General features: G+C 40.8%; 2 protein-coding genes and 1 non-coding gene across 5 annotated transcripts in view; 1 reads left to right on the forward strand and 2 right to left on the reverse strand.

The window, feature by feature from the left end:
- Positions 1-7,061, forward strand: part of arhgef25a (Rho guanine nucleotide exchange factor 25a) — a 50,817-nt gene extending 43,756 nt beyond the window's left edge. For all 3 annotated transcript variants that reach the window (XM_088993146.1, XM_088993154.1, XM_088993163.1), the window contains 4 exons: positions 935-1,115; positions 1,901-2,130; positions 2,220-2,348; positions 5,510-7,061. In XM_088993146.1, coding sequence (XP_088849272.1) covers positions 935-1,115; positions 1,901-2,130; positions 2,220-2,348; positions 5,510-5,632 — 663 coding nt within the window. In that variant the 3' untranslated portion in view covers positions 5,633-7,061. The remainder of the gene's footprint in view (positions 1-934; positions 1,116-1,900; positions 2,131-2,219; positions 2,349-5,509) is intronic.
- An 809-nt stretch (positions 7,062-7,870) lies between these two features.
- On the reverse strand, positions 7,871-7,942 carry trnae-cuc (transfer RNA glutamic acid (anticodon CUC)). Its single transcript has one exon. It is a non-coding gene; the product is annotated as a tRNA-Glu (tRNA).
- A 1,099-nt stretch (positions 7,943-9,041) lies between these two features.
- On the reverse strand, positions 9,042-13,046 carry sp5l (Sp5 transcription factor-like). The gene is made up of 2 exons (XM_088990249.1): positions 12,685-13,046; positions 9,042-11,469 (listed from the first exon to the last, which is right to left on the reverse strand). Exons 1-2 carry the CDS (start codon positions 12,736-12,738, stop codon positions 10,414-10,416), a joined length of 1,110 nt encoding a protein of 369 aa, XP_088846375.1. The 5' UTR covers positions 12,739-13,046; the 3' UTR covers positions 9,042-10,413.
- Positions 13,047-16,620: the final 3,574 nt, after the last annotated feature.

The following is a 16,620-nucleotide window of genomic DNA, read 5'->3' on the forward strand; positions in this document are numbered from 1 at the left end:
CTTCAAGGTGCTAATGAGGAAGGAGAGGTTTTATTTTAGCCAGCTGACTAAGATGAAAGAAGCTGAAGTTAATAATAATAATAATAATAATAATAATAATAATAATAATAATAATAATAATAATAATAATAATAATAATCCATTTAATCAAAATCAGAATCATCTTTATTGCCAAGTATGTAGAACACACAAGTAATTTGTTTCCGGTCGAACACGCTGCACTAGTATCATCATCAAAGAAATTGCAAAGAGGCACTATACAGTTCAATTTGGGCTACTGTTCAAAGAGTTAATGGCTTGGGGGAAGCGGCTTTCAAAACTCTCAAAGTCATTTTACAGTCACAGGATACGTTTTTCTGTGGGTGAGCGGCAGCTTCACGCGCCAGCGTTCACTCAATCCGGAAGTAACTCAAATAGATTAAAAGCTAGATAGCCAGTGAATAGATAGCTAATAGCTCGCGAATAGATAGCTAATGCCTAGCGAATATAGCTAATACATAGTGAATACATAGCTAATACCTAGCGAATAGATAGCTAATACCTAGCGAATAGATAGCTAATACCTAGTGAATAGCTAGCGAATAGATAGCTAATACCTAGTGAATAGATAGATAATACCTTGCAAATAGATAATAATAATACAGTTTATTTCTAAGGCCACCGGAATCTCTCCAATTTGTCGGTCAAGTTTAAAGTCAGTGTCCAGTTTAAGACCCAAGTTTGAGACTTTTGACTTCAGATAAGGAGGTGGTTTGACCACTCATGAGAGTGTAGAAACAAGTCTAAAATCGAGAGTTCATTTTTCAGATGCTCACTGGTATGGGATCTCAGAATACTTGAGCCTGAAGAGAGAAAACTCTCGAAAGTGCGAATTTCGTTTTAGCACGCAGACTAACAAACTCAGGATGGAGTTCTCACATGGCGTTTGTTACAGGTGAGCTGCTTGGGAGTGGAGCCCGCTGTGGAAGGTGAGGATGCCCGTTTTGTGTTGACATCGCGTAATCCCGATGGGAGCGTGCTACGCTTCCAGTTGCTGGCCTCCTCTCCGGAGGTCTGCAGAGCCTGGGTCAACGATGTGATTCAGATCTTGGAGACACAACGCAACTTCCTTAACGGTGAGACACAATTGCCTGCCACCGGTACTTATGGTCAGAGGTGACCTGTGCTCTAATAGGTCCCTGTGGGGTACAATGCTCGTCGGCCTATATCTGCAGTACATCGGCACCTAAAAGCAAGCAACCACTCATTTGATGACAGTGAGGTTAAAATCTTCGCTAAAGAAAATAGATGGTTTGAAAGAGGAGTAAAAGAAGCAATTTTTGTAAAACAGCAAACCCCTTCACTAAATCGCCATGGTTCTTTCAGGTTTAATTTAGACTGTGCTTACAACAGACTTCTTAAACTGATACCACGTAGTCTAAGTCATGCTAATGAGGTAAACCAGAGCCAGGGATAGAACATCAAGAAGTAATCAGATTGGCTAATGAAGTGAATCCAGATTCAGGGATAGACCTATAAAGGTAATTAGAGTGGAGAACTAATCAGATTGGCAAATGAGGTGAAATCAGAGCCAGGGATAGAACAATTGAAGTTATCAGATTCGCTTCAGGGAGTGCTCCACTGCTCCCCCAACTTTAGAGCAGGGACCTATCAGAGCAGGGGTCCGGCACAGAGACCTATCAAAGCAGGCGATGGGCACAGGGACCTATCAGAGTAGAGGTCTGGCAAGGCCAACTCTGTCCATTAGGGATATATGGCCAGGGTTACCGGCACAACTTAAGGTCTTCGGACGAGGAGCGTAATGTCCGACATCTTCAAAAAAGTACAGATGACGGCTGAAGAAACCATTTCCTCAAAGGGTCATTGCAGTGTTTAATTGAATTGTTACTGTTTGTTCCAGCCTTACAGTCTCCGATTGAATACCAGCGGCGAGAAAGAAAGTCCAATAGTTTGGGTCGCTGCATGAGACCCCCCATGTCTACTGCCAGTGCCCTGAGACCCCACTCCTCAGCTTCCATTGACCGACACAGGCTGCCCTCCCTTCATTCCCATAATATGTCCTTGCCTTCTCTTCATCTGCCCAGTCAGGGTCTGGCTCAAGGACCAAGTGAGACCTGCTTCCTGCAAGATGTAGGTCGCCTCACTACATTCTTGAGCATGCCATGGCGTTGTTTGTCTTCACTAAATGGCCTTTTCAACATAAGATTTTGCATTTGCAGCCTGTTCTGGTACAGCCGTGCCTTGCTGACTCCATTTCCCCATCACACGTTAAGCTGAACTTGTCTGATTCGCCCAGCTGTTCCGCCGTTTCAAATGGGATCTGCCCAGCATCCGCACAAACTACACAGGTTTGCGCTTCGTTTTTTTTTTTAATTGAAAAATATTGAAGAGCTTCTGGAAGGGATGAGTGGCACTTTGCCTCAAGGGCAGTTGAACCTTCTTGGATAAGTGGGACAAATATACAGGCACAAAGAGAAATGGTAATTTTTGCTGAACCAATATAATGCTTCACAGATAATTCCAAAACTCTACAGGTGTTCATGCGTGCTGATTTTTTTTTGGTGCAAGCACTTGACATGATAAAATTTTGTAAATTCAACAACTTTGACGGTGTTGCTTTGAAAACAACCAGATTGAGATTGAACCAAAAAAACTTCACCCCGAGAGTGCAAACTGCTACAGACAAGTGTCAAATAAGCCCCTGTGCTCCACAATTGACATAGCTAAACTATTTCGGCCCACATTAAAGGACAACCGACATCTCCGGACAAGTTGTGTCCATAATTTGTAAAAATTGCTTCAAATGACTTCTACTGAGTGTATATCAAAGATTCCACCGCATATATCTATATTTTACGTTTTAAGACTCTGAATATTCCAGAAGTCTTGTTTTTGAGTTGGTGACGAGTCCTCACCCTACGTCACTGAAGGAACGCCCCTGACCGAAAAAAGGACACATTGTGGCAGTCCTTCCATCGCGTCAATGCATTTTGCTGTACTTTGGTCCGAAAACGTTGTGTAGGACCAAAAAGAGGCAGAAGAGGGCAACAAAGCTCCATGTAAGGAATTAATCAGCCTGTAGTCACAGGTTAAGTTTTTCTGTAGTTGAGCAGCGGCAGCCACATGAGCCAACGTTCACTCAACCCGGAAATAACTCAAATAGATAGAAAGCTAGCTGTGTTAAGTTAATTCTGTCTCCTTATTGTCTGTTACAAATTAGCTAGATCGCTATTTAGCTAATAGCCAGCTAGCTAGATAGCTATATAGCTAATAGCTAGCTAGCTAGATGTTACTCCAGAACCAAATAAGCTAGAAATGAACCCTTTTCTGGTGAAAGTAGATAGTATAATATTTCTAACACTGTATTGAATGTTTATGTAGTCCTAAAAGTCAATACTCTGTGGGTACTGGAGTTTGAGTGAAAATGACAAAAACCCTGGCACTGGAGTGGCAGTGAATCGTCTGGCAGTGAATGAGTTAAAATGGCAGCTAGTTGTTCACAAAATGGTCACCTGCCTCCTGGCTCCTGAGCAAGGCACCTTTCCCACCTCGCAGTCTCGGTAGTGATGAATCCTTGCATGCTCACATGTGTAAATGGGTTCCATATGACAGACAATTAAAGCAGAGCGTGACATGAATTTCTCATCTGAGATTATAATCAGTATAATGTGGGATGGGTGTGTTTATGCATAACGACAAAATAAACACATTAAAGACTCCTAATTATGTTTTTTTAACTACAAAGAAAGGACCCTTGTTGGTTGAAAAGAAAACTAGCATGAACAAAAAATGTCTGAATTGACTCCATTTGCTTTGGTCATGTGGTTGCATTGAATAATGTATGGATCCAGGTACAAACGTGGATTTTAACTCATTCACTGCCATCTCCCGAATTTATTTGGGAATTGAAAATATGACGTGGAGCGTCATTCCCGAATTTGTTCAGGTTTTGGTTTTTCTTGCGGGGGTTGCCGAGAAAGCGCTGGTTTTCCTATGGCAATGTTTCTTGCCTTCCACGAGGGGTCAACATTTGTACAGCTGCCCCCACTTGCACTTCATATTACTCCAGACCCACATAACCTAGGAATTAACTATTTGTTTGTGATGAAAGAAGAGAGTCTAAGATTTCTAACGCTGTATTTAATGTTTATGTAGTCCTAAAACTCGATATTCTGTGGGTCCTGGAATTTGAGTGAAAATGACAAAAAATCTGGCACTGGAGTCAACACATTTTTGCACGTCTGGCAACGAATGAGTTAATATACAGTAGACTATACATCTACCTAAAAAACAACATTCAGTATCTGGATCCAGATTATATTTTGTGCAACCATCTGAAGAAGTCAAATGGAGTTAATTCAACACAGCATTTTTATCAGTTTTCTACAATTTACATTTGCTGCACTGTGTCATGATCTGGTTGGCGACCAACGGGTGGCGCTGTCGGCCCCGCCTGCACCTGCACAGGTGCTGGTCGTTTCCAATCAGTCACACTCAAAAGGACACCTGGCACGACCATTCGGTGTCGGGTAATTGTCAAATGTCATTGTTTGCTGCATGCGTTGTATGCTGTGCATGTTTTTGATTAACCTTGGCGGACTTTTACACTTGGTTTTCTTTTGATACTTTTTTTCTGTTCAGATGATTTTAATGTTTTAAATTTTGTTCCTGCTGACCTTTATTTTAATACAATTTGCAAACCTGCTCCCTCCTGCCTGCTTTTTGGGATCCGCACCCGCCATCACCACCTTGCAAAACGTGACACACTGAGGATTCATGGTTGTACTGCACTTTGGAAGTGATAGTACAAGATTTGTGGAAGCCCTTTTTCAAACCACAGAGCCATTCTCCATATTATGAAAACTTATGAAATTATTATAAAAAGAGCTACCTCGGCAGAAAGAAAGACTCAACAGAGCTAAAATGTGGATACACCGAGGGGAAAGTGGGCATGGGAGAGCAATGCACACAAACATAATGGAAATCTTGATAGCCAAAAATGCTAAAGTCTAGAGACTAAAAAAGTGAGTGGCACAAAAACAACATCTTTCAGGACTCGAGCAAGAGAATTCTAGAGCAGCTGGTGTGTCTGTTGAGAATTTTTGCAGCAGCCAGACCACATCCTGAATATACATTTTTAATCATGTTACACACATAAAATAGGGAAATATTTTTCTGCCAATAACAGGTACCTCTGACGCTTTCCTGTGTGGCTCTGTCGTAACAAGGCAGTCGTTGTCCACCGCGTTCTCATTTGACTCAAGACCAAATGGCTTCGTACATAACAAACAGGAAGCAGGCCGAGCCAGACCAGGAAGTGGGTTAGCGATGCCTATCAAAAGTAGATAATTGTTTCCCATATGTGGCCTTGGCTGCACTTCAGACTGAGGCTGCAAAGACCACGTTGCTTTTGTTCACATGTTGACATAAATACGAGCGTTTCGATGAGCAGCACTTGAATAAGTGGTATTGAAAAGCTTACTGTTTTTATGTTCATTACTGCCCGCAGAGAGCAGGCGATGACTGTCGCAGAGGTCAACCGACGGATTATGGAAGCCAGGCTCCATTTTCGGGTCCCTCGGCTGGACGACGGCCAAGCAACTTGGCCCAGCTGGCTGAAGATGACCTTTAAACTCTTAGAGACTCTTTGTTACGTGAGCCTGAGGGGAGTCTGAGTGTGAAGATGACAGAACACATGTCTTTCTCCGGAACTGACACATCATGAAGGAAACTTTGAAGGAATTTGAAGCAGCACCTGTAAATGACGCTTTGCTTTTTAAAGATCCAAAGCTTTGATGACTTGTAGCAGCTTTGTGTGAACGCAAAACAGCCTGCAGAATGTTGCCGAGCACTCTAAGGAAGGTCAACCAGTGTTGTGACAATGACTACTTTTGACTTATTTGAGGGATTGTTTGATGTTCATTCCTAATTGGGGAGGTCACTGGATTGTCCCTTTCAGTCCGTATGAACCAACACTGATTTTTAATTTTATTTTTTTACTCAAGTTTACTCCATTTAATTTCATTAAGCTGGTCACATAAATAAAGTTATCTGTATCCTGATACATTTTTAAGTAATCCAGATGATTTTATTTTGGGCAGCCACTTGAAAGAAACAAAATTCAGTGAATGTAATGGCCTTTTTTTTACTTTTGCCCCTGAGCAAGAGTGTAAAAGGACGTGCATGGGCTCTTCCTGTACTGCTTAAAGGACAACCGACATCTCCGGACAAGTTGTGTCCATAATTTGTAAAATGGCTTCAAATGACTTCTACTGAGCATATTTTAATAAGATTACACCGCATATAGCTATATTTTACGTTTTAAGACGCGCACTGAATATTCAGGAAGTCTTGTTTTTGAGTGAGTGACGAGTCCGTACATGACGTCACTAAAGGATCGCCCTTGACCGTAAAAACGACGCATTGTAGCGGTCCTTCCATCACATCAATGTATTTTGCTGGACTTGTTTGGTCTGGGGACCTCGTGTTGCATCCAAAAGCCGCCAGAAGGCCAGAAGAGGGCGTCCAAGCGCCATATAAGGAATTTGTCAGCCTGTGGAAACGGAGGCGGCCACAGGAGGATATATAAATAGGGCCGATACGACCAGTCAGACTTTAGTTCGCTGACGAAGCCTCTTGGATAGGAGGCGAAACGTCCGGCACCTTCAAAAAGTACAGATGACGGCTGAAGAAACCTTCTCATCAGTGGCCACAGGAGGTCGCCATTTTGTGCATCTTTTTTTGGGTGAGAGATTTTCCCCCAATGTTGCCTCAAAATGGCCCAAATTAATTCTTTAATCGATTGCAAACATGTATGCTTTCCTATTCAGACCTATTTGAATCATATTCATAACTGGATGTGTAACAAGAAAGCATATTCTCCGAATCTGAAGCCATTGTTTTGATTCACAAGCAATGCAAGACGTCTTGGCGTGCCGTCACGAACTGGGGGCGGGACTTTCTGAAAATGCCCAATTCGCAGCTCAATTTTTTTGCAGATTTTGGACACTTTAAGTCATTTTTATTGGTGTTTTGCATTTGACTAAAAATATCATACTGCGTGTTTTGGGTATTTTGGATGCTATAAAACGTTTTTCTGGTGTCAGTTAAAAACAAAAAAGTGACGTCGGTTGTCCTTTAATAATACGACACATTCAGTTTTACACCCGGCACTTGCTCTACAGGAAACACATTTATTGTGAACATTACACAAAATTCAATTGGGAAAATGACTTTGCTCTATGCTGTATGCTTACAGCTCTCAACGGGTGCATGCGCCTATTTCGCTCTTGCAGTATTTTTAAGTACATGCAAAATGAAAAAAAAAAATTGACAAGAAGGCTAACTATGGAGCATCTATCAACACGTAGCTTCCATTGCGCTTTTGCAGGACCGAAAGTAACCGCTGGAGGGCGCCAGGCGTCGGATGTTCCTGCAGAAGCAAGGTTGTGTGCCGATTTGTTCACAAAATTCTCTGGTGTATCTTTTATATTTTACTGTACAGTGTTTTGTTGTTGTTTTTTAATAATTATTTTAAACTTCGTTCTAATGCTGAAAAATGACTTTTTACTTCAGAGGACACATACATGACTGTGATGTCCAATAATTAAAAACCTGTCACCTGTGATTAATTCTCGTGTTTTACCGACTTTTGGCTAATATTAACCAGTCATGAGAATCTTAGATTATACAGAAATTTAATTTGTATTTCAATATTTTTTCTCACAATCTCTCCTTGCATATGTTCAGTCTTACTTGGTTATAACAGTTAAGATTTCATAGATCACAACGTTGGTGGCGAAAATGAATGGAATTAAAACCACAATGCATTTAATACTTCCACAGTGGGGAAATTTGCCAAAAAAACGTGTTCCCTGACCGGGAATCGAACCCGGGCCGCGGCGGTGAGAGCGCCGAATCCTAACCACTAGACCACCAGGGACATTGACAGTCATTGAAATTCATTGAAAGTCATTGAAAATCTTTTTTCTGACTGGAATCTTTATCTGTCTCTCTATCTCACTATCTATCTATCTATCTATCTATCTATCTATCTATCTATCTATCTATCTATCTATCTATCTATCTATCTATCTATCTATCTATCTATCTATCTATCTATCTATCTATCTGATAAAAAACCTGACACAGGAGTGGACACATTTTTGCACATCGTCTGGCAGTGAATGAATACATACATATTAGTTTATGTAGCGCTTTTAGAAAAATACAGCCGAAGAACAAGGGTGGTCTCTTAATTATTTTCACGGCTGCATATTGAATGTATTTTTTGCGCATGATTTTCTTCCATCATCTGATTCACCACACATACACTTACCGTTTTGCGGCACCTGCTATGAGAACATTTTCAGTCTCCAAGATGAACCACAATGCATGTTTGCATACCACGCTGTAGACCCCCCCCCTTTTCTCAGAATGAAGGAAAAGCTATTGACGTCCCCCCTTGAAGATGCTTCAAACGGACGCAACAACAAAGAGAAGGAACTACTGGACAAGCAGACATCTGGTTGGCCTCACTCTGAATAAAGGCCCTTTCGTGGCCATAAAGCAGAGCCTATCGTAACCCGCCTGTGATCGACGGCTACGGCTTTTCGGGTAGGGGTGCGGAAGGGGGGTTGGGTATTAACTTTCACAAGGGTTCAAAATCAAAGGGAGTTTCTGTCACTCGCGAGGGGGTCTCAGCAACAGGAGTCCCATTCACAGGGGATTGCTTGCCAGTGCACTCCGTGGCATCTGTTGACTCAATCTTTTTCTGAGAGAGAAAAAAAACAGTCATTAAAAGGTCACATGACTGTGAACTTGATTGCAGAAGGCGCGACAAACAGTCCATCAATGGGATGAGTATTTACTCTGAGGTGTGAGGGTCTTTGAACAGCCCACCATGTTGGTCTTCCTTCACACCGAGCGGCTTTGTCATGCGACCAGGGATGAAATCATCATTTACATGTACATGAAATGTTAGCCCGACAAGAAATTCAGTGAATTAAGAAAAACGGGAAAAAGTTCAAACCCATTTTCATAATTTGTAATTAGGTTTGAAAGAGTAACATTAAGGAAACGTGCATTGTTTCAACATCAAGATTGTTTATTAAAATCCACATGCAGCCATAGATCCTATAACAGTTAAGTATTTATACATCATTTACAGGGAATTTGGAATGCTGCAGATACAACGTCTGAATTACAAAAGTAAAGGTTGTGTTTTCGAATTTGAAAGTGAGGCAAACAAATTAAGGCAAGAATTAAAACCTGCAATACGTCCAATCGACATCTTGGAATTCTTATATTAATAAAGCCAAAATGAATTCTCATCCTGGGTTTTTTTGTGTGATGTACCTTGAATTGCATAATTGAGGGCATGGTCATTGTGCTCATTTGAATATAGAACAAAGATTGACAAAAGCCATTTGTTTTTTTTCCATGTTCACATACAATCAAACATTTAACCAACATCTTGTGTCATTTATGTATTTATTTTTTTGCTTGTCGGTTTATAACAGTGAGCTTGCCGATGTGCCCACTGCACTGAAAAAAAGTTTTTGCGGAATTTTATTTTATTTTCAATTTTATTGTGATTGTACAGAAAAGGATTAGGGCCACTGAAAAAGAAGGTTGGCAAGATTCTGATTTAAATCTCAGAATGATGACTTTAAAGTGAGAATTCTGACTTTATTTTAAAAATATTGACTTTAATTTTAGAATTCTCACTTTAAAGGATTCTGATATAAAATCAAACTTCTACTACGGAAGAGGATTAGGGCCATTGAAGAAAAAAAAACAAGGTTGGCAAGATTCTGACTTTAATCTTAGAATTCTGACTTTAAAGTGAGATTTCTGTCTTTATTCTCAGAATTCTGACTTTAATCTCAGAATTAATAAATGTATTTAATCGCAGACTTTTAAGTCAGAATTCTGAATGAAAGTCAGAATTCTGGGATTAAAGTCAGAATTCTGAGAATAATATCACAATTCTCACTTTAAAGTCATAATTCTGAGATTAAAGTCAGAATTCTGAAATTAAAGTGAAAATCTTGCCAACCGTATTTTTTTTCTTCAATGGGCCTAATCCTTTTCTGTAAAATCCTGATTTAAAGTCAGAATTCTGAGAATAAAGTCAGGATTCACATTTTAAAGTCACAATTCTACGGAAGAGGATTAGGGCCATTCCGTATGATTGACATTTGGTTGCTTTCAATAAAATCATCTGGATCCAAGACAGATCTATTAAAAAAAAATCTGTATTCAGATGATTTCATTTCATGCAGCCAATTGACAAAATAAAATTGAGTAAAGTCATCACAGCCTTAAATTTCCAGTGTGTGCAAAGCTATTGCATTAAATGAGAATCACACAGTTTGCATTTGGAATGAGTGAAAGTCCGAATGGCAGGCGTTACTCTCTCTTGATGTTGGCGAGCAGAGATTCCGAACCCTGCGCCGGCTGCCCGGGCCTTCCCTTCCTGCTCTGGTGCGTCTTGACGTGTTTGGAGAGATGGTCGCTCCTCATGAACCTCTTGCCGCACTGCTGGCAGCCGAAACGTTTCTCGCCGGTGTGGGTGCGCAAATGCCTCTGCAGCTCGTCGGAGCGCGTGAAGCTTTTGCCGCAGAAGAGCCAGTTACAGATAAACGGCCGTTCGCCGGCGTGCCAGCGCAGGTGAGCCTTCAGGTGCGACGTCTTTTTGTACACTTTGCCGCACTCGGGAATGTGGCAGATGTGAAGTCTCTTCTTTCCAAACTCCAATCCGCCGCTGCCGCCGCCGGCTTGGCAGTTGGGGCACTTGCAGCGGCGGCAGCGGCGCGTGGAGCTGAGTAGACCCTTCGGGGTCCCCTGGAGGAGAGCGGCGATCTGCGGCTGGTGGCCTAACACGAGCTGTCCGCTCAGGGCAAAGTGATGGTTGGAGGGTGCGGCGTTGGTTTGGGGAAGGCTCCACCACTGTTGCCCTTCCTCGCTGCGGCCTCCCGGCAGCTGATGTCTGGCCGAGGAGTTCTGGAGAAAGCTGGGGAAGTTTTGTCCCATGCCGCCATGTTGCGGGTAGTAGGAGCCGTTGGCCTGCGGCTGCGACGGCAACACTTTGACGGGAGACAGTTCGAACGAGTATGATGAGGCGGGCTCGGCCGGAGGGGTGAGAGGAAGCTCGTGGTGAGGATGATGATGATGGTGGTGGTGGTGATGGTGATGATGGTGGCCCAGGCCGGGCTGCACGTGGGCAGGAAACTGCACCTTGGGTACGGTGAAGGTCATTTGGTGCGTGCTGAGGGCTGTCCCGGGCGTCATTTCGTTGCTCCATAGCTGGAACATGCCAGAAGCGGAGCTGACGCTGCCCTCGTAGGGGAACTGGGCGCCCTCGGAGCTGCCGCAGCTACCCGCCTGCCAGGCTTGGCTGCAGGTGGTGGCCAGGAGGGACAAGGCGTTGGGAGGGCCCTCGGGAGATGAGCTAGGCGTGCGGTCCTGTTTGTCATTCAAAACACAAATGTACACAAAATAAATTACCCGGTAAATACAAAATGCATCACGTTAATCATGATAGGCTGGCTTTGATGAAACTGCAGTATAGTAGTTGACCCAAAAAAGTATCAATGAGTAACTGAACGAATAAGTAACATAAAACAATTATGTGGAATTAGCTGATACTTATAAGTGCCTTGCACGCTGGGTCCGAGAGGATAGTAATTTCATCTGTGCTGTATGTCATGCATATTAGCATATGTGACAATAAAGCTGACTTTGACTCACTTTGACAAAAAGGAAAGACTTTTCAAAGTGGTTCATAAAGATTTTATATCCATTTTCAGCCAAACAAATCATACGTGAGTTATTTACAACAACACATGGATGTCCCTTTTCATCAATATTTATTTTTTTCACCCATTTACGGTGAGCGTGTTCATCTGAACACAGATAAATTCATTTTTTAAGAAGCTAAATAAAAAAAAAGTATCAAATAGGTTCAAACGCAGTATATAATGAATAACATAATTCTATACAATTAGCAATCATTAATGTGGCAAGAAACTACATTAATGCATGTTAATGTCTGTATTCATATATGAACACGCTCGGTTCTTTTGTGGAAAGTCTACTTACCATAACTACAAATGATAAAATATTTAGTTCTTTCAACTCAAGCAACCCAAGTTAGTGCAATAGTGTTAAAGTTAAATTCAACACAATCACATGACTCTGATCTGCGAATCTAATAATTAATTTTCTTATTTTCATTTCATTTTAAGCACCTTTCAAAAATTCACGGCTGTGTGCTGCAGGAAATGAAGTCAGTAAGTTCATCGTGAAGTTAGACAGATACAAGTTAATGGAAATATGATTGCATTTTGAAAGCACAAAGATTGAGTCGGTGGTGTACATTTATATTTAGTTTTATTAGTGTCCTCCATACTTATTTGTCATGTCTTGTTTGTGGTGATACTCGTGCAGCCTGTTCTACCTGAGACAAATTCCTTGCGTGTTCTACATATTTGGCCAATAAAGATAATTCTTTTTCTGATTATATGAACAGACTTGCAAAAATACGCAAAACAGGAAGTCAATTGAAATTCAGCGAAACGCGTCTTCCCTAAAAAAAGTGCTTAGATCCTAACTTGGATTTGGAATCAGGTATGTCAATCAAAGCCACTTTGCGAAAACAAAATGTCGGTGCAAACAAACCTGTAAAAAGGTGTGCAAAAAGTTGTCCGTCCTTTGTATGGTGAGCGCAGCCATGTGTCCTTGCGTCGCTTCTTCTTCTTATTCTCCACCCAAGTGCAACGCAAACGTCCACGCGTGAGTGGGGAAGTCGAGCAAAGTGACTCACTCACTCGCCTCCAGCCAGATCACCCCAGGCACAATCCCGCCGCATTCAAAACAAAAATCCGCGTCGGTCTATCGGAAGGTGGTCGCGGTGGTCCAGAAGATGCGGACTGGAAATCCCAGCGATCAAAATTCGTGAGCAGTCTGATGTGCTGCTCGTCTTTATACAGCCAAAATAATCGGCTCGACGGGGTCTCCGGGAAGATGCGGGAGAGGAGGTTGCAAATCGTCAGATGAAGGGGTGGGCCACTCTTAATTTCAACCAAAAGATGACCCCGGCAATTGACTCCTCCTCTCCTCCCTTCGATTGATGTAAGCATAGTGGAAGGGTGGGGGTGGAAGCGGTCGACTGTCCTTTATCAGTGTTTTTCAAACTTTTTTTGAGCCAGGGCACGTTTGTTACATTGCAAAAGGTTTGTAGCGCACAACTAACCTAAAATGTTGTTAAATTTCACTCTGAACAGTATAATTAATTACAATATAATTTTCCAATTTATTCACAGTCAGTGTGAAATCTGGGCCTGTTTTGATGAACACAAGGGCCTTCATCCGGGTTAGAATCTTGTACAGAGCACAATTCGGAGTTTGCAATTGCCCTTTTTAAAAACTTCTCCATGACTGTCACCTCGACCTCTCACGTGCATCATTAAAGGACAACCGACAACATGTTTTTTGTTTCCTAACTAACATCAGAAAAAACGTTTTAAAGCATCTAAAATACCCAAAATACACAGGCTGATATTTTTAGTCAAATGTAAAACACCAATAAAAATGACTTAAAGTTGCGCAAAACTGCCACTACTGATCTCAAAACTGGAATGATTCAGAAAGTCCCGCCCCCACTTCGTGACGTCTCGTCTGGATACTCTTTGTAAAATGCGGTCAGTAGAAGAAATTTGAAGTGATTTTACAAATTATGGACGCAACTTGTCCGGAGGTGTTGGTTGCCCTTTAAATTTTTTGGAGGAACGGGGCAATCAGCTACGTGTTGCCACACGAGTATTACTCTCCCGGTCTTTCCTGCAAGAACGCCGGACAACGACATATTTGCAGACAATGTTTAATAAATGTTTTATGAAATGTTAAATGTTTAATACATGTTTTATACAATTTTAACTGTTAAAAAGTGACTTTGGATAATTTCTCACGACACACCTGATGATCTCTCAAGGCACACTAATGGCGTGCTGTGGCACAGTGGTTGAAAATCAATGCTCTTGTCTATATCATTGTAAACCTTTTCCAACTATATACATAAATTTATTATTATTATTATTATTGTTCGTTATTATTGGAAGTGTTGGACAAGAAGCTTCCAAAATGTAAAATAGTCAATTCAGAAGTGTTTGAGCATACCTGAAGCCAGTATGCACACTTTCAGAACCAGAATCAGAATCACGAAGCCTTTAATAGTCCCACAATGGGGACATTTGCTATCTACAGCTGCAAAATTGAATGGGGTGGGGGGATAAAACAAAGTATCACAAAAGAACATGTCAGGAAACTGAAACGTACAACTGCACAAAAAAGTTTCCTAAAAAGAACTGTACATAGTGCAAAGTATATAAATATATAAAAGTATACAAAAGCAAATTTGGTATATGTAACTGTAATAAAAAGCACATATGAAAAATGTAACTGTTAAAATGAAGTTTATGTATGTATGTATGTATGTATGTATGTATGTATGTATGTATGTATGTATGTATGTATGTATGTATGTATGTGGGTGGGGGTGGAGATGGGGTAAATAATACTTGAATAAGTAAATAATAAATAACTGTTTTGCATCAATCTCATAAAAATGAACTATAAATCATCACAATAAACTGTTCTCGGAGATGAAATGAAACCATGTTGTAGAACAACTATTTCTGAAGTATACTGAAAAATTTGGTTTCATGCACAGTACACAAAAAGTAGAAACGTGGGGTTTGAATTCAATTAAACAGATTGCATTCGTCTTTAATCCCGTGATTTGTATGCGTGTGCGTGTGTTGCACTCGAGAGAGCCTCATCGGGATTTTGGGGAGACTGAGATGATCATTTTGGCATTTGGGTGCCTGCTTGAATGGATCTCAAAATTCAGTTCAGAGTACCCAGTTCGACACGGACACAACGCACACTTTTCCTGAAATAATGAACACATATCAAAATACACATACTTTATTACTGTATGTGTATTAATTAACTCATTCACTGCCAGATGTGCAAAAATGTGTACACTCCAGTGCCAGGGTTTTTGTCATTTTCACTCAAATTCCAGGACCTATGGATTATTGAGTTTTAGGACTTCATAAACGTTCACAAGAGTCTTAGAAACCTTAGACTCTCTTCTTTCATTTGAAAATAGAGTTAATTCCAAAGTTATATGGGTCTGGAGTTATCTGAGCATGAAATTGGGGCAGCTGTACAAATGGTAAACGCTGCCCCTTTGTGAAAAGGAAAAAAACATCACCAGATGTCTGACCAGTGTTTTATTGGTACTCCCTCCCCTCACAAGAAAAACCAAAATCCGAAAAAAAATTCGGGAATGGCGGTCCATGTCATATTTTCAATACCCAAATAAATTTGGGAATGGCAGTGAATGAGTTAAATGTCATTGGCTAGGCAGACAAAAAAAACACCAAACATGCATTTTTTTGTGAGAAGCATTGCGCTGGTTATCTTTAAATCAGTCTTTATAATAATTCAAATATGTGGCCTCGTATCATAAAATTTTTTTAAAAAAAATATCACAAATTATCAATGGTTCTGTTATAATTGACGTTTAAAACTTGATCGGCTCCTAAGAAACATAACAGCGAGACAAGTAATAAATGCTGATTTGAAAATTCTAGAGGGAATCTTTTTAAAGGACAACCGACGTTACTCTTTTGTTTCCTGAAATCAGAAAAACGTTTTATAGCCTTTAAAATACCCAAAACACGCAGTATGATATTTTTATTCAAATGCAAAACACCAATAAAAATGACTTAAAGTGCCCAAAATCTGCAAAAAATTGAGCTGCGAATTGAGCATTTTCAGAAAGTCCCGCCCCCAGTTAGTGACGTCACGCCAAGACGTCTTGCATTGTTGGAGAATCAAAACAATGGATTCAGATTCGGAGAATATGCTTTCTTGTTACACATCCAGTTATGAATATGATTCAAATAGTTCTGAAGAGGAAAGCATACATGTTTGCAATCGATTAAAGAATTTATTTGTGCCATTTTGAGCCAACATTGGGGGGAAATGTCTCACCCAAAAAGAGGCAGAAGAAAATGGCGACCTCTTGTAGACATGACAGTGTATTGCGTTTCCACAGGCTGATAAATTCCTTATATGGAGCTTGGACGCCCTCTTCTGGCACAACACGAGGTTTTCAGAGCAAACAAGCATTGACGTGATGGACTGCTACAAGGTGTCCTTTTTTTCGGTCAGGGGTGTTCCTTCAGTGACGTCACGTATGGACTCGTCACAAACTCAAAAACAAGACTTCCGGAATATTCAGCACAAGTCTTAAAACGTAAAATATAGCTATATGCTGTGGAATCTTTGTAAAATACGCTCAGTACAAGTCATTTGAAGCCATTTTACAAATTATGGACACAACTTGTCCGGAGACGTCGGTTGTCCTTTAAAGGTCAATGAAAATGCATTATTTTTTATCGGAAATGCCTTACTTTCCTCTGTTAGAACCAAAACGAGCAATAGTGACGTGAACTTTGTTTCTTATATGACTTTTTTACACTTCAAACAGTGCTTGTTGGAGCAAGCTCAAATCGCACATGAGAGTTAAGTAACTTTTAGCAT

The sequence above is a fragment of the Hippocampus bargibanti genome, linkage group LG01 (genome assembly GCF_051943395.1).
Source record: "Hippocampus bargibanti isolate YZ-2025 linkage group LG01, ASM5194339v1, whole genome shotgun sequence".
Lineage (NCBI taxonomy): Eukaryota > Metazoa > Chordata > Actinopteri > Syngnathiformes > Syngnathidae > Hippocampus > Hippocampus bargibanti.